The 22,784-nt window shown below is 50.5% G+C and overlaps 11 protein-coding genes across 11 annotated transcripts; 7 read left to right on the top strand and 4 right to left on the bottom strand.

Moving 5' to 3' along the window:
* Positions 1–177: 177 nt before the first annotated feature.
* N7509_010007 (protein transporter TIM23) lies at positions 178–1,008 on the top strand (the record flags this gene model as incomplete). Its single annotated transcript, XM_056634644.1, has 2 exons — positions 178–924; positions 985–1,008. The coding sequence occupies 2 exons, from the start codon at positions 178–180 to the stop codon at positions 1,006–1,008; spliced, it is 771 nt and encodes a 256-aa protein (XP_056485264.1).
* Positions 1,009–1,560: 552 nt separating this feature from the next.
* On the bottom strand, positions 1,561–2,061 carry N7509_010006 (uncharacterized protein; the record flags this gene model as incomplete). The annotated part of the gene is made up of 1 exon (XM_056634643.1): positions 1,561–2,061. The coding sequence occupies one exon, from the start codon at positions 2,059–2,061 to the stop codon at positions 1,561–1,563; it is 501 nt and encodes a 166-aa protein (XP_056485263.1).
* A 2,372-nt stretch (positions 2,062–4,433) lies between these two features.
* On the top strand, positions 4,434–5,996 carry N7509_010005 (uncharacterized protein; the record flags this gene model as incomplete). Its single annotated transcript, XM_056634642.1, has 1 exon — positions 4,434–5,996. The coding sequence occupies one exon, from the start codon at positions 4,434–4,436 to the stop codon at positions 5,994–5,996; it is 1,563 nt and encodes a 520-aa protein (XP_056485262.1).
* Positions 5,997–6,097: 101 nt separating this feature from the next.
* N7509_010004 (SDR family NAD(P)-dependent oxidoreductase) lies at positions 6,098–7,158 on the bottom strand (the record flags this gene model as incomplete). Its single annotated transcript, XM_056634641.1, has 6 exons — positions 6,098–6,287; positions 6,351–6,403; positions 6,458–6,480; positions 6,542–6,654; positions 6,702–7,062; positions 7,110–7,158. The coding sequence occupies 6 exons, from the start codon at positions 7,156–7,158 to the stop codon at positions 6,098–6,100; spliced, it is 789 nt and encodes a 262-aa protein (XP_056485261.1).
* Positions 7,159–7,953: 795 nt separating this feature from the next.
* Positions 7,954–9,576, top strand: N7509_010003 (flavin-containing monooxygenase; the record flags this gene model as incomplete). The annotated part of the gene is made up of 1 exon (XM_056634640.1): positions 7,954–9,576. One exon carries the CDS (start codon positions 7,954–7,956, stop codon positions 9,574–9,576), a length of 1,623 nt encoding a protein of 540 aa, XP_056485260.1.
* Positions 9,577–9,934: 358 nt separating this feature from the next.
* N7509_010002 (uncharacterized protein) lies at positions 9,935–11,533 on the bottom strand (the record flags this gene model as incomplete). The annotated part of the gene is made up of 6 exons (XM_056634639.1): positions 9,935–10,659; positions 10,710–10,752; positions 10,803–10,914; positions 10,994–11,249; positions 11,296–11,321; positions 11,505–11,533. The coding sequence occupies 6 exons, from the start codon at positions 11,531–11,533 to the stop codon at positions 9,935–9,937; spliced, it is 1,191 nt and encodes a 396-aa protein (XP_056485259.1).
* A 306-nt stretch (positions 11,534–11,839) lies between these two features.
* Positions 11,840–12,802, top strand: N7509_010001 (alpha/beta hydrolase; the record flags this gene model as incomplete). Its single annotated transcript, XM_056634638.1, has 1 exon — positions 11,840–12,802. One exon carries the CDS (start codon positions 11,840–11,842, stop codon positions 12,800–12,802), a length of 963 nt encoding a protein of 320 aa, XP_056485258.1.
* A 342-nt stretch (positions 12,803–13,144) lies between these two features.
* N7509_010000 (uncharacterized protein) lies at positions 13,145–14,047 on the top strand (the record flags this gene model as incomplete). Its single annotated transcript, XM_056634637.1, has 1 exon — positions 13,145–14,047. The coding sequence occupies one exon, from the start codon at positions 13,145–13,147 to the stop codon at positions 14,045–14,047; it is 903 nt and encodes a 300-aa protein (XP_056485257.1).
* Positions 14,048–15,552: 1,505 nt separating this feature from the next.
* N7509_009999 (putative protein kinase) lies at positions 15,553–17,552 on the top strand (the record flags this gene model as incomplete). Its single annotated transcript, XM_056634636.1, has 4 exons — positions 15,553–16,335; positions 16,397–16,805; positions 16,858–16,947; positions 17,005–17,552. 4 exons carry the CDS (start codon positions 15,553–15,555, stop codon positions 17,550–17,552), a joined length of 1,830 nt encoding a protein of 609 aa, XP_056485256.1.
* A 1,435-nt stretch (positions 17,553–18,987) lies between these two features.
* On the top strand, positions 18,988–21,000 carry ilv3 (dihydroxy-acid dehydratase ILV3; the record flags this gene model as incomplete). The annotated part of the gene is made up of 3 exons (XM_056634635.1): positions 18,988–19,049; positions 19,169–20,559; positions 20,633–21,000. 3 exons carry the CDS (start codon positions 18,988–18,990, stop codon positions 20,998–21,000), a joined length of 1,821 nt encoding a protein of 606 aa, XP_056485255.1.
* Positions 21,001–21,290: 290 nt separating this feature from the next.
* N7509_009997 (alkene reductase) lies at positions 21,291–22,403 on the bottom strand (the record flags this gene model as incomplete). Its single annotated transcript, XM_056634634.1, has 1 exon — positions 21,291–22,403. One exon carries the CDS (start codon positions 22,401–22,403, stop codon positions 21,291–21,293), a length of 1,113 nt encoding a protein of 370 aa, XP_056485254.1.
* Between the last annotated feature and the right edge of the window lie 381 nt (positions 22,404–22,784).

The following is a 22,784-nucleotide window of genomic DNA, read 5'->3' as shown; positions in this document are numbered from 1 at the left end:
TGCTATCCATGACCAGCGCAAGATCCACCAGGCCCAACAATTGGATATCTCGCAAGTGGCATGAATTGACGCAAAGCATGAAATTTGCCCGCAATCTTCTGTGGCCTGAGGCAGCGACGGGAGTGGGATGTTCCGCGCTAATCCCAACCTGGGTTAGCCCCGGCGTAACAATTCTCCATGGCTCCGCGTCACGGGACCGAAGTTTTTGCTGGCGCCGACATTCGCAGTGGAGCTGTGATTCAAGGGCCTCGTCCTCGTCTTTCCAGTCTCTTCTTCAGTGAATCTTATCTTTCCCATCCTCCTCCCCCCTCCTCCCATATTCTATTCATCATGGCTATCTGGGACTCCCTCGGTGGGCGCAAGGAGGACAACGCCGTCCAAGCATTTGACCCTACCACCACTCAAGATGCCACTGGCTTCCTCTCCGAGGTCGCCGTTTCCGATGCCACCAGACTCCATCCCCTGGCCGGTCTGAACCAGGATACTCTCGATTACCTCTCCCTCGAAGACACCGCACTTGATGAAACCCCCGGCTCCCGCTCTTTCCTGCCTTCCCGCGGCTGGTCCGACGATCTCTGCTACGGTGCCGGCACCACATATCTCGCCGCGCTGACCCTCGGAGGCGCATGGGGTCTCGCCGAAGGTCTCAACAAGACACCCGCCAATGCTCCCCCTAAGATTCGCCTTAACGGTGCTCTCAACTCGATTACCCGTCGCGGTCCGTTCCTCGGTAACTCCGCCGGTGTCGTCGCGATGGTTTACAATGGATTCAACTCTGCCATTGGTGTCGCGCGTGGCAAGCACGATTCTGCCAACAGTGTTGCTGCTGGTGCTTTGAGTGGAATGCTCTTTAAGAGTACGCGCGGTCTTAAGCCGATGATGATCTCTGGAGGCATCGTGGCTTCCATTGCCGGTGCTTGGGCCGTACGTATCCGACCTCATATTTGATCGATTTACATGACCCTGCTAACTATTTCTTCTTAGGTCACACGACGCACCTTCTTCTAGATAAAACTGAACCAACCAGTTAAAACCTCCCATCACCCTTTCTGGTGAACCAACCACACCTCCATACCCGCTCCGCCATCTTCCATGACCCCCCTGGTGGTAACCCGCTCACCTCAACCATTCTCACTTTCACCCGCGATGTATTACAACGGCTTCTTACTATTTTTTCCCTGCGGATCTCTTCACTCTGGCGCTTAAAGCATCCATATTTCGCATTTCTGCGCGGGTTGGGAACGGGGTGTGCAATTGGGTTTGTACTTTTTATTCGCTTTTCCTTCCTTCTGTACATAGAAAAGTCTCTTTGCATATCTGAGGCTAATTGGCTATGACATATAATTTGTGTCTCGTCTTGTATCCTTAATGCTGTCGGTGACTTCCAATAGAGAACTATTACGCCCACTACATGTGCATATTGGTTGGCCGTGTATATGTATTGTACATTTGGCGCTAAATAATTGACAAAAGTTGACGCGAAGACTTGATCTATACCGCATCCGAGAGAAGAAAAACCGATACTACCACATACTATCCCATTCGATATTCGCCACTCACTCAGACAGAAAGCCCAATCATTGAACCAATAAGCAGGACTCCAACCATTCCAAGGGCAGACTTGGATACGGGACGAGGCCGGATATTGCCAGCTCCAGATGTCGAAGTCGAAGTTGCGGTCGAACCACTCGATGTCCCCGAAGCGGTGGAGTCTGCGCCAGTCGTTGTCGCGCCGAGAGTGACCACGCCAGTGCCAGTAGCAGTGGCAGTTGCTGTTGCGGTAGCGTTGGCATTGGTGTTGCACCAAAACTCTCCTGCACCGGCGGCCTTGATGAGACATTCGGCAAGGGTGCCAACGGTCTGGCCCTGAGCTAGACAGTAGTAATCACAGCCGTCGTACTCAACGACCGATGCGGAGGAGCAGCAGTCGCTCATGATGGAGGAGGAGTTGCCCTTAGTGATTGGCAGTGCGCAGGCGGCATCGTGGGTTGGGATGTCGTAGAGCTTGGCATGACAGCTCGAAGTTGCGGTTGCAGCGGTGGTGGTGGTTGTGGTAGACATTATGAGATGGGTGAACGAACGGAATAAGCTGTCGAGACCGCTAAGTGAATACAGAGTCAAGCTGAACGATGTTGCTTGGATGAGGATGGAATTGAGATCGTGGACCTGGCACCGGGGCTTTTTATACTTGAATCATGGTTCGAGAATAGATTATTGCTAGCTTTGATCATTCCTTGGTTATTTCCATCTAAAAAATGGGTCACATCCAGCCTCGATGGCGCTGACGATCTCGGGCCCTGGAGCATTAGCTTTCATTGCTAGTTTTCTTGCTGTTGAACAATAGCTCCACATCTGAAGCTGCATGTTTTCGAATATTGGACATGTCGACCTCATTCAAGCTGGTGTTTATGAGACATTTTAATCAAATACTGGGCTCTAAGTATAGATTACATCTCCTTGGGCATCATATCTCATCATCGATTCCTGGCCCCCTTATACAATGACATTTGGAAGCGAGTTGAGTGTCCTTGATGTCCAATTTCTGAGACATCCAGGGCATCGTGACGCGTCGTGGGAGGAGAAATTGGCCCATCTTGAATCCTTATCGGTATTTAGAGGCATTCAATATTGTTATTCTTACGTTGAATTGGCTAGAGCTGTGGGCTAGGGCATGTATAGTACCATAATGGATAAATCTATAAGACTTCGATGGACCCACACATGGAGGAGACAGTGAGCCTTTAGATACTTGCAAGGCCCTCAGATCCAAGGTCTGCGGCGCCACATTTCTCTCTATTGCGTCGTTCAAAGGCATTCATGAAGGCATTCATGAAAATTACCTCTAGTCCTGAACTCTTTTGCAGACGGGGCACGTTATATCTGCCACTTGGCTCTAGTTTATCGCGGCGCTTTCGTACACCACATTTAAAAGGAGTGAAGATCCCTGGCTAGCACTCGAACTGATAGCTATATGGAAATAAATGCTTTATCTATTGTTAGTATACTGGGGTATATGGAGGTATGCCTATCAATTACCTTCATGCGAGCGTTGAATGCAGCGCAACTTGCATGTCATCTAATAATAGATCCCATCATGTAGTCTTTTTCTAGTAGTATCTTGTCGCTAGATGCCGACTGGAATCAATATTTACCCGGATTTATGACCGAGCCAACCTCCGAGTCGGAGATAAACTGCCAAGGGTAAGTGTGGGCTGTGGGGATCGCCCTTGTTGTGGGACTCCGTGGCGTGTTTGACGTTCCGTCGATCTCATGCTATGGCTGTGGTCCGAGTCTCTTTCGGCATACCGGTTCGTGAACCGGGAACCTTGAAAGAACTGTCATGCAAATGGAGCAGCAAAATTCAAGTTCTTCTCTCTACTATTTCTGAATACGACCTGTTCGCTACCTAAATATTACTAGGCACAGAATCCCGAGTTCACCCTGGCGAGATTTAAGTGGAGATCGCGGAATAATATATAACAGGTGGTATGGACACTGCCAGTGGCAGCAGATCTGATCATAAGGAGTGGTAGAATAAAGGCTGGAATCACTTGAGTACTAGCAGTAGTCTTTCATCTTTATGTAAGCTCCAGGTGATTCCAGACATTTGAAAATTCCAGCGGGAAATAACCAGCGATAACTTTAAGGTAAGCCTTGGCGAGGCGAGTATGATGGATTTGAGAAATGTGAAAATTTCGATCTATCGGGAGCTGAGATTATTTTCTAGTAGACTTGAAAACGAGGGCAGATAAGATGCATATTTGAGATAATCAAGAAAAGCAGAATAGGCTTGATAACTTTCGAATTCGCCTATGAAAAACTATCTCGATATGTTGTGGAGTCTAGATATTTCGACTCTCCCCATGGGGCGAGTGGATGATGCAGTCCAACCGGGAACCACAGACCATGGCCGCGATGTATAGAACGATCAGCTATCATCATATGAGAGGGCCAACACAAAAACCTCGGTATCTGTTCTGGATAGGAAACTAAAATGTAACCATGTCCGTCTCAATACGGAAGTTATAGCCAGAACGGCGGCAGGTGCCGGGCGGGGGGCAAAGATGAATAATTTTGGTTGTCCGCTCTGGAAATCTCAACTTGAACCTCCACCATGACCACCTCGCAGCAGTCTTCGTGGGAATGACGAATAGGACCAAATCTGATAATGTGAAAGCCCCCAAACTACGCACCAAGACATTTACGGGCTGCTGGACGTGCCGGGGCCGCCGGGTCAAGTGTGACGACGAGCGCCCAGCCTGCAGGCGTTGTCTGCGGAGTGGGTGGGTTTGTCAGGGGTATGGATTGCGTCTAGGATGGTCACAATCGCCCGGGACTCGTTCCCATCGCAGGCAGATCTGGTCGGAGACTCCACAATCGACACTGGACTTGTCCTCGGCTGCCGTGACGGCTCTGTTGGCCGAACTTGACGGATGCTCGGCCGAGGGAGAGCCCAGCAACGCGGACCTTTCTCGGTGTTCTCCGCTGCGAGTTCGGCGTCGGACAATGAGGATGTGGACGAGGGATTGAGTGTTCATAATGAACAGTCGCCATCATTACGGGTTACAGATGAGGAATCCGGTAGCCGGACTACACGATCTTTCGAAAATGTGTTGGAAGACGGTGGAATAACCCCTGGCATCGACGAGCCTGTCCAACCTGTGGCATCAACCAGTCCTCTGAGTGGGACTCAAAGTACAGAGTCGCCATCGGTATCATCCGGGGCTCTCACTCAGGCTCAGACTAGTCATGCGGCGAATAATGCGATCTGCTCTGTCGACAAGCAGCATGCATCCAATTACGATCGCCAAAGAAAACCTCTACTACCCGACAGCTCTCCACCAACAGATATGTCTTTCATGATGGCAATAAACCCGATTCAACTCCCTAGACCCGAAACTGAGCTAGTTCATCACTGGGTTGTCTTCCTAAGTGGAAGCATGATGCTGATCGACACTCCCGACAACCCATGTCGGACAATATTTATGCCAATGGCGCTGAAAGGACTTGATACGCCCTCAACAGAATCAAACATCCACCTATCTATATTTCATGCTATATGCGCGTCGTCCGCTTTTAGCCTTTTCCACCTCCGCCGCGACTCGCACTACCAATCGTTGGCAATGCACCACGACCAACTTGCCTTACGACATCTAAGATACAATCTGCAAAAGGCACGGCGCTTGGATGAGCCGACGCTAGCGGCGGTCCTTTCTTGCATTACAGCAGAAGCTATGTCCGGACGGAGAGGTCGTTGGAGAGCACATGTCGCTGGCGGCCTGGGTCTTCTTGAAAACGAATTGAATGGAGGCTGGGTTCGGGGGCCGACAGCTTCACGCTTGCTGCAGAGCTATCTCTCACTTTCGTCTCTCTGCAACCTGCCCATGTCGACGCAGATGATGTCTTTACTCAATGGCCCGTCAGAGCTGCGGCACTATCTCGAAAGATCGCACGGTATAACGACTCCGCTGGTCCAGCTATTAGCACAAATGACGACCATGAACGCTTCAAAAGAGGAAATATCCACAAGGGAACTGGATGAACTGGAGCTGCAGCTTTATCTCAATTTCCCATCTCTATCTGACCCAGACGCCCCAGGGTCGACTACTATCCAACATGCTCTCAACTCTTTCTACTACGCCACGATCATTTACTTCAGACGCACTCTTCGCCACGCGCCCCTCGGTGAGGTACAGGAGCTTGTGGAGAAAGCTGTGCATGAATTGGAGGCGGTGGATATCTTGAAGAACGATAAGGGTGGGTGTGCCTACAATTGGGCTAGCTTTGTTGTTGCGGCCGAGTGTCAGTGTCCGGATCTTCAATCTCGAATGCTGGTCTCATTTGATAAAAAGGCAAAGCACGGGATTGAGAACACAATGGTATTGTTTGAAATTGTGAAGACCCTCTGGGATAGAAGGGCACAGGCCGGAAGTGACGTGGACATTCAATGGCAGGAAATTGCCAAAGAGACCGACTTCGATATTATGCTTGTATAAATATTTAATTCAGAGAGAGAAATTTCATTCCTTTAACACGTGTACTATTGGACCAATAGAGGCAACGTGCTATGCTAGGTACTTCATCTACTGCTCAACTACTAGACAGTGTATCCTCCATCCACGACTAGAGCTGCACCGCACATGTAGCTACTCATGGGCGATGACAGGAATAGAAGCGCATCAGAAATTTCCTCCACCTGTGCCGGCCGACCGACGGGGGTCATCTCAAATGCAGGGTTCATTGAGCCTGATTCGATTTGTTCCTTGATAATAGGCGTATCGACGAATCTAGAATCATATGTCAGTTCAAATCCGCAATTTCAACACCTGAAGTCAATTGAGGATTCATACCCGGGGCAGATCGCATTGATACGGATTCCTTGACGAGAATATGCTTTGGCATCCTATATTAGTATTATTAGTAATGATTGTTCAGCAACTGCATCGATACAGCGTACCATCTTTGTAAGGCCAACAACAGCTGGATAATGTGGTCAGCATATTTCGATTTGTAAATGGCAAGTATCCCAATTTGAACGAACCGTGCTTTGCTGCTGTGTAGTGTGGAATACTGAATGGTCCAGGTGGCCCACTAACGCCAAACATAGAGGAGACATTGACAATCACGCCGCGACCTTCTCGAAATCCGCGAGAGCTATAGATTATTAGCCTTCACCCCATGCTGGTCATATTTAAACTCACTCTTGCTTCAGCATCTGCCGAATCAAAGCCCTCTGGCACAGCCACACGCCTGTCTGGTTCACGTCGATGACCTTCTGCCACTCCACCAGTGACATCTCAGCAGTAGGGGTAGGGATGCCACTGATGCCAGCGCAGTTAATACCGATATCCACACGGCCGAACCGCTGGACTGTCTTCTGAACTGCAGATTCGACGGATTCTTCGTTTGCGACATTCACCTCCAGGATCTCCACTGCGAGGCTTGGGAATTGTGCGCGAAGCTCGTCACGGGTTTTCTCGAGTAGAGGAACATTCATGTCCACTAGAGTCACGGCGCTGAGTCCATTCTGCGCGAGGGCGATTGCGGTACTTTTTCCGATTCCTGATATGTTAGTTTTGGTGTGAGGCTTCGGAGAAATCAGTGCATACCTGATCCACCACCCGTGATGAACGCTGTTCCCTTCACGTTGCATGCCATTTTGAGAGGTATTGACTGATTCAATAATGGTTTCTGTCGATCGCGATCTTCAAAACCCTGCTAGCTTTTGCTGGGAGGTGGTAAATGGAGAAATGAGAAGAAGGTCAAAGTGTTGATATTCGGTAGCGGTGAGAGAAGATGATGAAGCTATCTATAGACGGAAGGACGGAACGGCGGCCTGCAGGCCTAAGGCCGCTGGTGCCTACGCACCCACGCCTCAACAAGAAACATGCTAGCTTTAGTTACTTAGTATATAGCACTCGTAGTAGTTAAACTTTTAAACGCCCACGGCAAGTCAATACCCCGCTGGCCGGGACTTCCAGGTCCGCCACCTGCCTCCGGTCCTTTCGTCGGATGCGGAGGTGGCAGACTCCGGACTGTCAATGAGCATCACTCGCGCAAGGGCCTCCTTAATTTGGATTCCTTCGACACATAGAACAATGCATTGTCGGTTGTGGCGTTCCGTGTCGACTAGATGTATGAAATGTCCCGCATGGTGGGGCGAGTGGAAACCTTCTCGCCATGGACTCCCTTTTTGGGAATCCTCAGTCTATAAGCCAGTGCCAAACAACTTCGGATGCAGAGAAGTGGCCCTTAACGGGCTCGGTATGCCTGTCACCCGAGCCCCAGCCGACGGTACAGGAGCACTTGTACCTTGACTTCGGAAGTTACGCCAAATTTGGCAAATGGCCTGATGTAAAAGCAGCAACACCCCCTGGAGGCATTTTGCCCAGATTTTCAACTTCGAGGGTCTCTTGTCTTTTATTTATCTTCTGCGCAACTCGAATCGTCCAAATGACTCGGACCGGTCCCCATATTGATGTCGACGCCATCGTCATCGGTGGCGGCTTCGGTGGATGCAATTCTCTCTACAAGCTCCGACGCCTCGGCCTTTCAGTGAAGCTTATCGAAGCCGGCAGTGGATTTGGCGGTGTTTGGCATTGGAATCGTTACCCCGGTGCCCGCGTCGATACGGAGATGCCATCTTACCAGTTCAACATTCCTGCTGTGTACAAGGGTTGGAACTGGTCTGAGCGGTTCCCAGGCGACGAAGAACTACGAAGATACTTCCAACATGTTGACAACGTCCTCAACTTGAGCAAGGATACCATTTTCAACACAATCGTCAGTCGTGTCCAATATAATACCGCCACAGCTCGATGGAACGTTCAGACAGAATCTGGACTCTCGGCAACTTGCAAGTACCTCATCGCTGCCACCGGCTCCTCGCATAAAAAGCACTACCCAGCTTTCAACGGGTTGGACACATTCCGGGGTCAATTGGTTCATGCGGCTGATTATCCTGATTCTTTGGATCTGAAGGGAAAGCGCGTCGGCGTGGTTGGAAATGGTGCTTCTGGTCTCCAAATCGTGCAGGATGTCGCGAAGGAAGAGTGTGAGCTTAAAGTTTTCATTCGTACGCCATGCTTCGCGATTCCAATGAAACAGCGTCGGATTTCTCCCGAAGAAGCGGAAATGATGAAGGGTTACTATGATGGAATCTTTGAGCGGAATTACAAGTCCATGTCGGGCTTCCCACACAATACTATTTTCAAATCTGCCCACCAAGCTACACCCGAGGAGCGAAAGGAGTTATTCGACGAACTTTGGGAACGAGGTGGTTATAGTTTCCTGGTATCGAATTACTACGATTTCCTTCTTGACGAAGGCGCCAATTCGATTTTCTACGATTACTGGGTTCAAAAGGTCCGCACCCGCATGACGAATCCTGAGAAAATGAATCTCGTGGCGCCCTTGAAACAGCAAATGTTGGTCGGTACAAAGAGACCCAGTCTGGAGCAGGATTACTATGAAATGATTGACCGATCCAATGTGACCCTCCACGATTTGAAGAAGTCGCCTATCCTAGAGTTCGACACTACCGGAATGGTGACAAGCAACGGTGAAACAACACAGCACCACGATTTAGACGTGATTATCTTTGCGACGGGCTACGATGCTGTTACTGGCAGTTTGCTGGACCTGTCAATCTCAGATAAGAACCAAGTCCCACTGAGCGAGAAGTGGAAGAATGGCGTTCTCACACATCTTGGCATGATGGTTCCGGATACGCCTAATCTGTTCATCGTTTATGGACCTCAAGCTCCCACCTCGCTAGCCAATGGACCACCTTTCATTGAGATGGAGGTTGATTGGATCTGCCAGGCCATTGAAAAGATGCAAAAGGAAGGAATTCAGTCCATCGAACCTACTCAGGCTGCTGCTGAAGCTTGGCGTGATGAGGTCCATGCTGTTAGCCAGTATACTCTTTATCCCAAGGCTGATTCGTGGTATATGGGCTCGAATATTCCTGGGAAGAGACGTGAGCCGCTTGTGTATCTTGGTGGTATGCAGCGTTGGTGGAAGAGCTGTACAGCTGGGGTGGAGAGTTGGCAGGGATTCAGTACTTCTTCTTAAACTCGGGATTTGGATCTATTAGACACATAGAAATTCAAGGCATCTTTAAACATCATGATCCACGTAATTGTTGCTGTATCTTTATGTGAGAAAGTTCTATGCAAGTTTCCTCCGTGGATATTTACTGGCGAGGAGAAGCCGCAATACCTACTACTACCTAGGTGGGTATGGGATCTTCATCATTTGCCAGCGGAAACAATCTACATGCTATAGACTATTACATTCATGCATATCTATGAATACCACTTGTATAGTTTTTAAGAGTTAAGGCCCACGCACTGGCGCAAGGCAAATAGGTCCATTCTCACTCCTAAAGAAGCTTAACACCCACTAACTATCCAGACTCGATCCTCGAATCTCACAGAATAGCAATCGCATTCGGGGGACTCCCAACAGCACCAGGCACATTCAGAGGAGCAGACGTAAGGAGAAACGAATATCTCTTCTTCTCCTCGCACACATCCGCCAACGCCTTCAAATCCCACAACTCACCCAACGGCATCCCGAAAAGCCCAAGACACCACTGATGCAGCACCAGACTCGTGAGAGGAAGAACCTCCTCACCTTCCATAGGCGGCATAGCTTCAACCGCGATATTGTCGCTGGCAATAGCGGCAAAGTGATGATTCCAAAGCCAACGTGCCATCTCAATTGTTCCCTCGATACCACATACGCTGTAACTTGCCATGGCTGCTGCTTGTTCTTCGCCCGTCATGTTTCCTAGTGCTTCTGTGACGCCGAATCGGATGATTAGGATATCACCTTCTTTGAAGGATAGGCCTTGGTAAGCGGCTACTGCTTCGATGTCGGATGGGCTGATTCGGAAGCCTGTGAAGGGGGAGTATGTGATTCCCTTTTTTTCGGCGTAGGATTTGAAGTCGATTAAGACGCCTCTTCCGGTTATGCAGCCGCGTTTGTGCCAGTCTGGGTCGATGTTAGAAATGGTTGTGTTGTGTGGTATGGGGTTGGACTTGCTGTCAAGGGTGGGTAGTTTTTGGGTCGCGGCGGTGGGATCTTCCATCCTGGCGATTGTTGGGGTGACTCCGTTGTATGCTTTTCCTGATGGCAGGTGCATGAAGTGGCCTGGACAGAAGTTAGACATGGTTCAGAGCTTCCATGTTTGATTCACTGACAAAGACTGTCCCACTGGCTGCTTGCTTGGGTATTGAATTCGACCTAGTCCCGTCAGTATGTTTTGACTTCCGAGTCACTTGGGCCAACTATACCTCATCATCGAAGCCATAATGCAAATTAGCCGAAGGATCTTCCAGTTTCATGACCTTGTGTGTGAGACTCTTCCTGAAAAAGCCAGGGATCTTGATGCTCCCGATGGGCCAACTAGAATTAGATCAGATAGTAGTTAGCATCTTCACTTCTCGGAAGGGGAGCACGACAACGAGAGAAAGACAGAACTGACTTCAGCGAAATGGAAATTCCATCCTGTACCTCCTGCGCCGCAGCCTTGACCACATCAGGATTCAAGATATTCAAGGTACCAAAGACGTCCTTCTCGCCATCATGATCGAAAACCCCCCCACGCACAACCCTGAGGCATGCCCTCGACGGGAGGTAATTCGTCGAAACTCGGCAAATGCAGCCGCATCTTGTGGCGTTCGCTGGGTTCGCAGATGATGATGTTGTCGTTGTCTTTGCTGTTGTTGTTGTTGGCGTTGCTGCCGTGGTTAGTGCAAGCCCTCCTCGGTGGAACCATAGACTCACTTCCGTATTGTCTTGATCCTAACAGACTGTTGGTCGGGAGAGTATGAAACCGAATATCCGGCCAAGCAGATGTAGTCGTATCAGGCAGTGAGGTGCGAAGCTAGTCAATCCGCTAAAACGAATCAGGGAGGGTGGATCAATTCTGGGGCGCTCGCCATGGCCTGCCTGAAGTGTTGGTCTCCACTTGTGGGGACTTGATCTGAACAAACCCTCCCTCTCGGATGCGGGTCAGGGTCATTCCGTGAAGAGTGGAATTTGGAGACTTGGATTTCATGGGGCAATTATTGGGTACGTTCTTTTTGATTGGAAGATGTGTGAGCGAAAACGAGCTGGGGTCTACAGTACGAGTTTATTTCATGCTTCTTGAGCCGAGAGTCTTCCATCGTGGGTTTTAGTTAAATGCTTGCTTCTTGGGACGGACTGGGGTGTTGAAGTTTTCTTTGTTTGTTATAACAGACTCCTTCTTTTCTTCTCCCAGGTTGCTCACTTTCTCTCTCCAATCTCTTCTTTTCTCAGCATCTCGTTTTGAACGTCATCCTCATCAATGCCTCTCCAATACGATCCCGAATTCATCAAGGAGGCAGCTCCTACCCTCCATATCCTGGGCAATGCCGGGAAATTCCCAGTCCACGACGTTAAAGGTCGAAGAGCTTACTTCGCAAGTTTCACCAGAGATCTCCCACCACTCCCCGAGAATGTCGAAAAGATCATCCGTCAAGCCCCAGCTCCCGACGGATACCAAGTCCCCATCCATCACATCCGCGTGAAGGGGAAACAACCTGAAGAGACTACTAGTACAAACGGCGACCCAGCCATCATCCATTTCCACGGCGGAGGATACTTCCTCCTCAGCGCCGAAATGTGTCTCCCACCACTCATCCAAGCAGTCTCACAAACCGGAGTCCAAATACTCAGCATCGACTACCGACTCGCCCCCGAAAACCCATACCCCGTCCCATTCAACGACTGCTGGGCTGCACTGCAGTGGGTCTACGCAAATGCAACGGAACTGAATATCGACACCGCTCGCATCGCGGTTATGGGGGAGAGTGCTGGTGGTGGATTGGCTGCTGCTTTGACTCTCAAAGCGCGCGATACGAATCTGTCTCCTCCCCTTGCGAAACAGATTCTGGTTTATCCCATGCTGGATGATAGAACCACTACCAATCACGCGGGGGAATTGGCGATGTGGACGGAAGCGGATAATATTACAGGGTGGACGGCTTATGTTGGAGAGCATCGGGGGACGGAGAAGGTTGAGCCTTATGCTGCTCCGGCGAGAGTGGAGAGTGTGGATGGTCTTCCGTCGCTTTATTTAGATAGTGCCCAGCTGGATATGTTTGTGCATGAGGATCTGGAATATGCGCGGAGATTTGTGACTGCTAATATTCCGGTTGATCTTCATGTTTATCCTGGACTGCCTCATGGGTTTGAGGCGTTTTTGGCGGGGACGAGTGTGACGAAGAGGGCTTATGAGAATCGGTTTAAGGCTATGGTTAGTTTTTAGAGGAAATGAAGAATGAAGTGAGAATATGCATTTAAAGTGGATGATTGGAACGGCTTTCTAAGTTGAGTCTCGGCTTTTAAGATGATTCCCAGTAGTTAATACTTCCAGTTGTTACGAGTGGCCGATGTGAGCTGATGAGGTGGGGGGGGGGGGGTCAATGCCGAGGCTTCAAGTTGGAGTAAACATCTCCCTCGCTGTCAGTTGCTGCGTCGGAAGCGAAATCTCCGAGCCCGAGTGGGGGCGCAGGCAGGTGATGTATAAAGATGAGCTGACATCCTCCAATCTTGGCAGTGCTAGTTGATAGCTCTAGCAAATATTTTCTTCAGTCTGAGAGGTTTCGTCATGGCCACTACTATTCGGCCTACCCCAGACACCGTCCGAAGCAAAGTCGAAGGCAAGGTCGCCATCGTCACCGGTGCAGCCCGCGGTATCGGTTTCGCAACCGCTTCCCTTCTAGCCCAACATGGTGCGCGGGTGGTATTAATCGACCTAAACGAATCCGACCTGAAGAAATCGTGTGCCGAAATTGGGAAACAGGCTTCATACCAGGTGTGCGATGTGAGCAATTGGGAACAACAAGTGACTCTATTCGAGAGCGTGGCGAAAAATATCGGTCCCATCGACTTGCTCGTCTGCAACGCAGCCATCAACCCTGAAATCGCCCTACTACAAGTATCCGACCTAGAAGAGCATTCAAAAATGAACTCGCAAGTGCGCTACAATTACCTCGCAGACGAGAAGAATTCAAATTCAGAGACGTCTCCGAGTCTAATCCGCCCACCAACCCAACTCTTCGACATAAATGTCAATTCAGTACTCTTCGGCTTGAAACTAGGCCTTCATTACATGAAACAGCACGGCGGAGGCCGGATCGTAGTAACGGCATCGGCCGGGTCCTACGTTCCCATCCCATCGCAGCCACTATATGCAGCTAGCAAGCATGCCGTGCTGGGACTTTGTCGGAGCACTGCTCATATGAGTGAGGTTGTGGAGTCCGGGGTTTCTATTTCGTGGATTGCGCCGTGGTTGACGATTACTTCTATGGTTGAGGGTCTTGAGGCTACGACGAACCCGAATACATTGAAGAGTTCGCCGGAGGATGTGGCGTGGGGGATTATTGCGGCTGTGGTGGAGGAGAATTCTAATGGGAAGGGCTATTGGGTTCAGGGGGAGGTTATTAGTGAGGTTGAGGGGGCTTATGGTGAGGTGGCTGGGCGATTGATGCATCCTGAGAATCGATTCTAGGCTGCCAGCAGTGGGAGATCGGGATTACGCGATAACACTACTAATTAGTTAGTAGTTAGTTAGTATACTAGTACTGGTAGTAGTATTAGTTCCCGGGCCTGCGTTACTATTTCGGCAGTGTGCTATCCTGGATGTTAGTACCTAAGGATTAGTTCCCAGGTTATATATTGAGCAACTTGAATACTACATCCTCAGAGTGTACTACTAATTTCCATTTACTAGTACTAGTATATTATTTCCACCGTTGTTAATAAACGGATGTCCACCGAGCCAGGTATCCTCATCTCGCATCCCGAGGTCGTGATATGGCCCCCAAGATGAACCGGTTCTCGTGACGACCCCGAAGGAACTGTTGATGGCGGGGGGCTGGGCAGCTCGATGTCTCCATTTTTCAAGCTTTAGGGTATTCAGTGCACGGTTCCATGGTTCTCGCGGGGATAATTTGGGAAATAGTTAATCGAGGATGGTAAGTTCATGGGTAAGCATGTCTGAATAAATATGCTTAATTTTACCGAAGAAATCGGGGACTCGGGAATCAAAAACAGGTAAAATGAAAACAAAAGGCATGTTGAGATCAGCGAATCTTCACGAGGCATCGTCAGTGGCGCACTGGACACAGATGGCCCCTGCATGGGCGGCGGTAGCGGAACCCCACTGGGCCGGTTATCTTTGGCCGGACGGCTTTCGCAGTGCCAATCATTTCTTGTTTGGCTGTTTTTCGCAGTAAAAATCGTTCAGCAAGGCATGACTTTGCAGATTCTGCACAACCGGATTCTATTTACGGAGTTGGTAATGGTAATAGTATACTGTAGTGGTGTTCTACTCTGTACTATATACTCCGTATACTAGTACCCGGTATAGATCCATGTATGTAGTACCTATACTAATATTGCCGACCGGACTGGACTGGCTTGTTTGCTTCCAACAGTACGATCTGGGCCACATTGACAGTACACAAGCTACGGCGTAGACTAATCTAACAGTAACTATCAGTAAACAAGCTAGTATATTCTAGTATGTATACTATTACTGTGTATACCACTGTCTACTGTGTATCTAAATATAGTCCCCATCTCTCCGAATGCGGGGGAGGCGTCAGCTGACTCCTCCCCGTTTTTTTTTCGAGGCCGCCGGTCTTTGCTTTTGCTTTGCTTTGCTCTGCTTTGCCTTGCTTTTGCCTTGCTGCTTGCGACGACTCTCGACGCTCGACTTTTTGCTTCTCTTCCTTTCCTTCTCCTCCCCTTCCTCCCCTCCAACTCGCCATCATATTCCATACACACCTCCACCAACCTCTCTTGCATGCCCGTGACTCACTCTTAACCCGTTGACCCTCAACGGGTCTCCCCCTCCCACGCTAAGGCCGTTTGGGTGAGGCTGAGACATGACCTTATCTCGTCTCTAATCTCTAATCGCCATTCGCAGGATCCAATCCTCTCGCGGGTTTCGCGGGTTTCCCGTTTTCGGCTCCCTCCATTCCATTCCTCGAGAATATCCCTCGGAATTCCATGGTCGCCCCCGACTCTGCGTCGACCGAGAGGTCTGGCCTTGCCATCGCTTGCGATGAACTTCAACATGCTGCCGTCCCCAGCCATGGCGATGACCAGGCTCCCCTCCAGGGCCATATAGACACCCCGACCATACTTAGTCCCGCTTCCGTGCCCTCCCTCCAGATTCGCACCGATTTTCCCAGTACCGTTCGTCGCCCGTCCACGTCGCGCGATTCCGATCCTCTAGCCTGCCTGAGCGTCTCCTCCGGCAGTGTCCCGCAGCGAACACCAAGTCTCCGCGCCTTGATTGCCCCCATCAGTAGCGCCGGATCTCTATCCCCGGCCTCGTTTATGTCCTCGCCTCAGTTGAATGCTATGGGCGACATCACTCCGTTACCTTCCCCGATCGGTGGTGCTTCTCCGTGGCGCGGCGGTGGTCTGCCCTCCCTGTCGCGTACTTCTTCCACGGCGTCGCGAAGCGGCTCGAGTTTGCGATTGAGCGATTCGTCGCAGATGCTTGGCCCACCATCCCGATCCCATGGGAAACCATATCCTGGTCTGAATGATCTTGGAGAGGAATCTCCAGTTGCGAGTCGAGTCCGTCACGACTCGCCGACCAAGCATGTCCGTAACCGCAGTCTGAGTGACTATGCACCACCGGGTCGCATGTCCATCCCTCGGCCCGTTGCAGTCTCTGGTGCCAGCCCCAGTATTGCTCCCTCTTCCAGTACCGATTCCAAATCGACGGGCCTTCACCGTGAACAATACCTGGCTGTCCATCGCGGTATTGCCCTACCAACGGTTCGTCCCCCTAGCCCCCCCTCGTAGCAGTGGAAGTGGCTATGGGGATAGTGACTCGGAGCCTGTTATCCAACATCCTGCCCCCTTGTCTAAGCTGGACGAAATTTATTCCGTCCGATCAGTGCGCACCCAACAATCTCGGATGTACAGGAAAATACGCGTCCTGGGCCAGGGTACATTCAGTCAAGTTTGCCTTGCGGCACGCGTGGAAGAGGTTGTCCAAACTCCTCTCTCGCCTGTCACAGACACACATGGCGATGTTATCATCCACCCCGCCGCGGGTCAGAAGCTGGTGGCAGTCAAGATCATCGAGCATGGCCCTGCTGGAGGCGCTGACGAGGAGCGATTGGAGGTTTCCCTCAAGCGAGAGGTTGAAATTCTCAAATCTCTCAACCATCCATCTCTGGTGCAACTGAAAGCATTCGGAAGTGATGAGAAACGCGCTCTTCTCGTTCTGGACTATTGCCCTGGTGGAGACCTGTTTGAATTCGCGACAACCGGACCCCGGTCTGATCTCGCCAGGTCTCATTCGACGAATTTTTGCCGAATTGGTCAACGCCGTGCGCTACCTGCACTCACATTATATCGTCCACCGCGATATCAAGTTAGAAAGTATGTTTCGCTGGAACCATCGCGCGATTCACTCGCACTAACCGACTCTTCTCTCAGACGTCCTGATCACCATGCCTCTCCACGCTATGGAGGATATATCTGATTGGCGCACATACGACCGCGCCGTGGTTACTCTCAGTGACCTCGGATTATCACGACGTATCCCCGAACCACCGGAGAGCCCCCTTCTCCAAACCCGCTGCGGCAGTGAAGATTACGCAGCACCCGAGATCCTCATGGGCCAGCCATATGACGGCCGTGCAACCGATGCCTGGGCTCTTGGTGTGCTGCTATACGCCATTATGGAAAACCGACTCCCCTTCGATGTCCTGCCCGGCACTCGCGGCGACCCGGCTAAACTCCGAGCTCGTACACCGCACCGCATTGCACGCTGCGAATGGAGTTGGTACCGCTACGCCGACGAAGATGAAGAGTGGGATGCTGAGAAGGGTCGTGACCTTGAAGGTGGTCGGGACTGTGTCGAGGGTCTTCTCAAGCGCAACACGAAGCGCAAGCATCTCGATGATATCGCTGCTATGCCCTGGGTACGCGACGCAATTGACGTACCCCACGGGATCAAGCGAGGTGACAAAGAAGTGCCGTAGAGCAGGCCTCGCAACGCATTCTTTGATGTTTTGACATATTTTCACAACTTCTCTCGTTTCTCCTCTCCTTTCTCCTTTTCCTTTTCCCCCATCTTATTTATCCTCTCAACATCCTTTCTTTCTCACCACACCCGTTCGAACTATACATATTTTGCCACCCTTTTTACTTGACTACCTTTCATGTTCTCGCTTTCATCCATACACGACCTTATTTTCTCACGCGATATGTTGGCCCATCGAGGTCGTTGGATTCGGGATTTCTCTCTTTCTTTCTGGCTAGACCATTTGTTATACCCCATTTACAATCTGCCTGTGATAGCAGGCTGAAGAAACAATACAAAAACAATGTTTTTTGAACCAGTTCAATTATTGGCCTTTTTTGAGCTCTGAGGTGTCGAGTTCCGTCTGGAATTGAGTGACTAGTGTAGTGTGGTATGGACTGATATTCGTGATGACTGATATGATTTGGACTTTTCTCCCTTCTTTGATCGGTCTCGCATACGGGGGATTTTGGAGGTAACTTTCCGTCAGTCATTGAGTTACATCTTACTAGTACTAGTAATTATGTCTTAAACTGAAATCTATCCCCGAAGTATTTATACCCACAATTACGCCCGATGATCTTCACCGATATCCCATTTCTAGATTCTTCGAACTCGCTCGTTGCTTTATCGGCTTCTTTCCGAGTCGTTATGCTGTATGGGTCGGATTGATCGATAGGGCGCATGTAGATCAATCGAGGCGCAAGGGACAGCAGTGACTCATTTTGGGCCAAATATGACTTCTGTATGAGGCTGTGCTAGCTCTATGGGATAGCTCTGGTAGCTCCCACCGTAAAAGTTATGATATTTCCCCTTTGGGCGAAGTAGGGCTCCGGAGTCGCGGCATGGGGATTGCAGCTGCAAATCGGCCCTAGTGCATGTTTACCGCTAATTACATACAGCTGTAGATACTTGATCAATCAAAAACTTCCGTATAAAACTCACCAATATTTCAATTCAGTGCTACTGTGGAAGATCTCACCTTCTATCAAGTTCTTCTCCTGTAGTGGGTAACGGACATCTCGCCGAGATCAATCGGTCAATTGGGCGAGATATTAAGCAATGAGTCTAGATGCAAGGATGAGACTAGTGCAGTCGTAAATGCACAGCATAAAATGTATTTCTTTTACTCCATAGTCATACATAGTCAAGGCTATACTATACTCCGAACTGCCGATGACAATTGACGAGAGCCGATTGGCTGGAAGGTGCAGTGGAGAATCTACCGGGGAGGAACAGCACAACTCCGACCGCCCGTCCTGGTGATTTTCCTCCGTCTTGACTCGACCCCAGAACCAGAACTGGTTCCCCCACCATCCGTCTCTCACTCTCCTCTCTTCTTATATCCTTGTGTGTGCCGTGATTGAAGCTCTCCCCCAAGCCTCTCTATCACAATGCTCGCTCAATACAGGGCCCGTGTGCCCGCGGCCCTCCGCCTGGCCCGGTCCACCTCCGCGTGAGTCTCCCCCAGCTGGACCTGGACTACCCAAGCTTGACTTGACTCAATTCGAGCTTGGTTTGTCTCAATTGTGTTGCCTTTCCTCCGTTACTGACAATTGCCAATTGATCTTCCAGTCGCGCCCTTTCTACCACCCTCCCCCGCTATGAGAAGGATACCGCCCTTAACAAGGTGTCGCGGAACATCACTCAGCCCATCTCCCAGGGTGCCTCCCAGGCCATGCTGTACGCCGTCGGTCTTACCGAGGAGGACATGAACAAGCCCCAGGTCGGTATCTCATCCGTCTGGTTCAACGGTAACCCCTGCAACATGCACTTGCTCGACCTCAACAACAAGGTCCGCCAGGGTGTGCAAGATCAGAACATGGTCGGCTTCCAGTTCAACACCGTCGGTGTCAGTGATGCTATCAGTATGGGTACCTCGGGTATGCGCTACTCTCTTCAGAGTCGTGACCTGATTGCCGACTCTGTTGAGACTGTCATGGGTGGTCAATGGTACGATGCCAACATCTCCATCCCCGGTTGCGACAAGAACATGCCCGGTGTCCTGATGGCCATGGGCCGCTTCAACCGCCCCAGTATCATGGTCTACGGTGGTACCATTAAGCCTGGTTGCGCCGTCACCCAGGACAATGCCGATATCGACATTGTCTCCGCTTTCCAGGCCTACGGTCAATTCATCGCCAAGGAGATCACCGAGCCCCAGCGCTTCGACGTCATTCGTCACGCCTGCCCCGGTGAGGGTGCCTGCGGTGGTATGTACACTGCCAACACCATGGCCACCGCCATCGAGACCATGGGTATGACCCTGCCCGGTTCTTCCTCCAACCCTGCCAACTCCCAGGCCAAGTACCTCGAGTGTCTGGCTGCTGGTGGTGCCATCAAGAAGCTGCTCGCCGAGGACATCCGCCCCCGCGATATCTTGACCCGCCAGGCCTTCGAGAACGCCATGGTCGTTGTCAACATCACCGGTGGATCTACCAACGCTGTTCTCCACTTGATCGCCATCGCCGACTCCGTCGGCGTGAAGCTCACTATTGACGACTTCCAGGCCGTCTCCGACCGCATTCCCTTCTTGGCTGATCTGAAGCCTTCCGGCAAGTACGTCATGGCCGACCTGTTTGGTATCGGTGGTACTCCCGCCCTGCTGAAGATGCTGCTGAAGGAGGGCCTGATCGATGGATCCGGTATGACTGTCACTGGTGAGACCCTCGCCAAGAACTTGGAGAAGGCCCCCGACTTCCCCGATGACCAGAAGATCATCCGTCCCTTCTCCAACCCCATCAAGTCCACTGGCCACATTCAGATCCTGCGCGGTTCCCTGGCTCCCGGTGGCAGTGTTGGTAAGATCACTGGTAAGGAGGGTACTGTCTTCACCGGTAAGGCCCGCGTGTTCGACACCGAGAACCTCTTCATCGAAGCGCTGGAACGCAACGAGATTAAGAAGGACGAGAAGACCGTTGTTGTCATCCGCTACTGCGGCCCTAAGGGTGGCCCTGGTATGCCTGGTACGTATTATATCAATATCAACTTTCCCAACAATAAACCAGCATAAAAGGCTAACCCACTTCCCTTTTCCAGAAATGCTGAAGCCCTCCGCCGCCCTGATGGGCTATGGTCTCGGCTCCTCATGCGCCCTGATCACCGACGGCCGTTTCTCCGGTGGTTCCCACGGTTTCCTGATCGGCCACATCGTCCCCGAGGCCGCTGTCGGTGGCCCCATCGGTCTCGTCAACGACGGTGATATCATCACCATTGACGCTGACAACCGTCTTCTGGACATCGATGTCTCCGAGTCCGACCTCGCTGTGCGTCGCAAGGACTGGGAGGCTCGCAAGGCTGCTGGCTTGCTGCCTGAGACTGGTCTCACTATGCGTGGTACCCTGGGCAAGTATGCCCGCAATGTCAAGGACGCTAGCCAGGGCTGTGTCACTGATGCTGTAGAGTAAACTTTGTGATGTTGGTGTTTCTTTTTTTGTTCCGTCTAGTCGGATATCCATTCCCGAGTATAAAAGCGTTGTATTTTGGGGCTTGTGTTATATAATATGATTTCAATCAATCTGTTCTATTATATTCATTTGACGATTTTTTAAGTTACCAGTACAAGTTCATAGGTCAGGGCTTAGCTTCCCAATCGGGACGGCTGTCGCCGTTCACTGTATGTACTCTAGAAACTTGAACATCTCTTCTCCTGGTATTTCCTCCGAGTCCTCCCTTTTTTTCTTGCCTTTCGACTCGTTTACTGCGAATCCAAAAACTCAGCACTAAATGGATAATCCGCATATCCATTTTCCTCCATGGCACTGTAAAAGGAATCCCGATGATACTGATTCAACCCAATCCGATGCCGAAGTCGAAACGGCAAATCCGGATTCGCAAGAAAATGACGTCCAAAAACAACAGCGACATCGTTATCCACATACTCACGCGAGGCATCTTCAAAATTCTCCGCATTATATCCCCCCGCCACAAGCACCGGACTCGTCCGACCCCAAATATCGAGCAAAAACGCAATACTCCCCCCCTTTTCACAGTCCACGTTATTAATCACTCTTGACTCAATAACATGGAGATAAGCAAGCTTGAACTCTCTCAATTGTTCAACCAGGTATGTAAATTGAGGAACCGGGTCCGCCATCTTCATCCCCTGCCATGTATTCCACGGACTGATACGGAATCCGACCCGTTCAGAACCAACGGCTTCAATGAGTGCTTTTGTCACTTCCAGCGCGAAGCGAGCGCGGTGGACGATATTTCCGCCCCAATGATCATCTCGCTGATTACTGACGTCTTGTAGGAATTGATCAACGAGATACCCATTCGCACCGTGAACTTCGACGCCGTCAAAACCAGCGCGAATCGCGTTCTTCGCTGCCGTAGCAAAATCTCGGATTATGGACTGGATTTGGTCCTCGTTTAATTCTTTTGGAATTGTCTTGCCTTTTTCCATTGGGATGGGACTTGGAGCGAGAACCTCATATCCACCACCACCCTCTGATTGAAGGGTCGCTGGATCAGCAGCCCGACCCAAAGCAATCAACTGGCAAAAGATGAAACTTCCTTTCGCGTGGACGGCGTTGGTAATTTCTTTCCATTGGGTGATTTGCTCTTCATTCCAGATTCCGGGGCCGTGGGGGATACCGCCTGTCCAGGGGGAGATTTGGGTTGCTTCGGCGATTAAGAGGGTTCCTGGGACGGAGGCGCGTTGTTCGTAGTATTTTGTTGAGATTGGGAGGGGGGTGTGGGTTGTTGAGGATCGGAGGCGTGTTAGGGGTGCCATTATTACTCTGTGATTGAGGTTTATGGGGCCCAGTTGGAGGGGTTTGAAGATTTGGGATTCTGTTGTATCCATTGTTTAAGTTGTGGGTTTGTTGGTATAGTATAGAAGAGAGGGAGTGAGGAGGTTGGTTTGTGTTCAACTGTTATGCTTGTGGGAAGTGAGTAGATAGAGTGGACTGGGCTTTTATATAGTATTCTTTCTATAGTTTATAAATACTATTATGAATATTTACTTGAGTTTGCTTTGAAATCAGAAATAGAAAAACTTGTCTGGTTGTGGATCTCACAATGTAGTCTGATGGAGGTTCTCCAACTCGCCACAAGTACCTCCAACAAACACCTCCACACCTTGAATCTCGGGGACTTACCGGTCGGATGAATTAGAAATTTGGACTCAGTCTTTGAATAAATTGTTCTCAAGATATGCTCTTAAACTTAATCTTTCAGCTCCGGC

The sequence above is a fragment of the Penicillium cosmopolitanum genome, assembly GCF_028827165.1.
Source record: "Penicillium cosmopolitanum strain IBT 29677 chromosome Unknown utg000009l:1.0-9042332.0:1.0-9050551.0, whole genome shotgun sequence".
NCBI classification, from domain to species: Eukaryota; Fungi; Ascomycota; class Eurotiomycetes; order Eurotiales; family Aspergillaceae; genus Penicillium; species Penicillium cosmopolitanum.
Note: the sequence above shows the minus strand (reverse complement) of the source record. Positions and strands in the feature narration are given on the sequence as shown.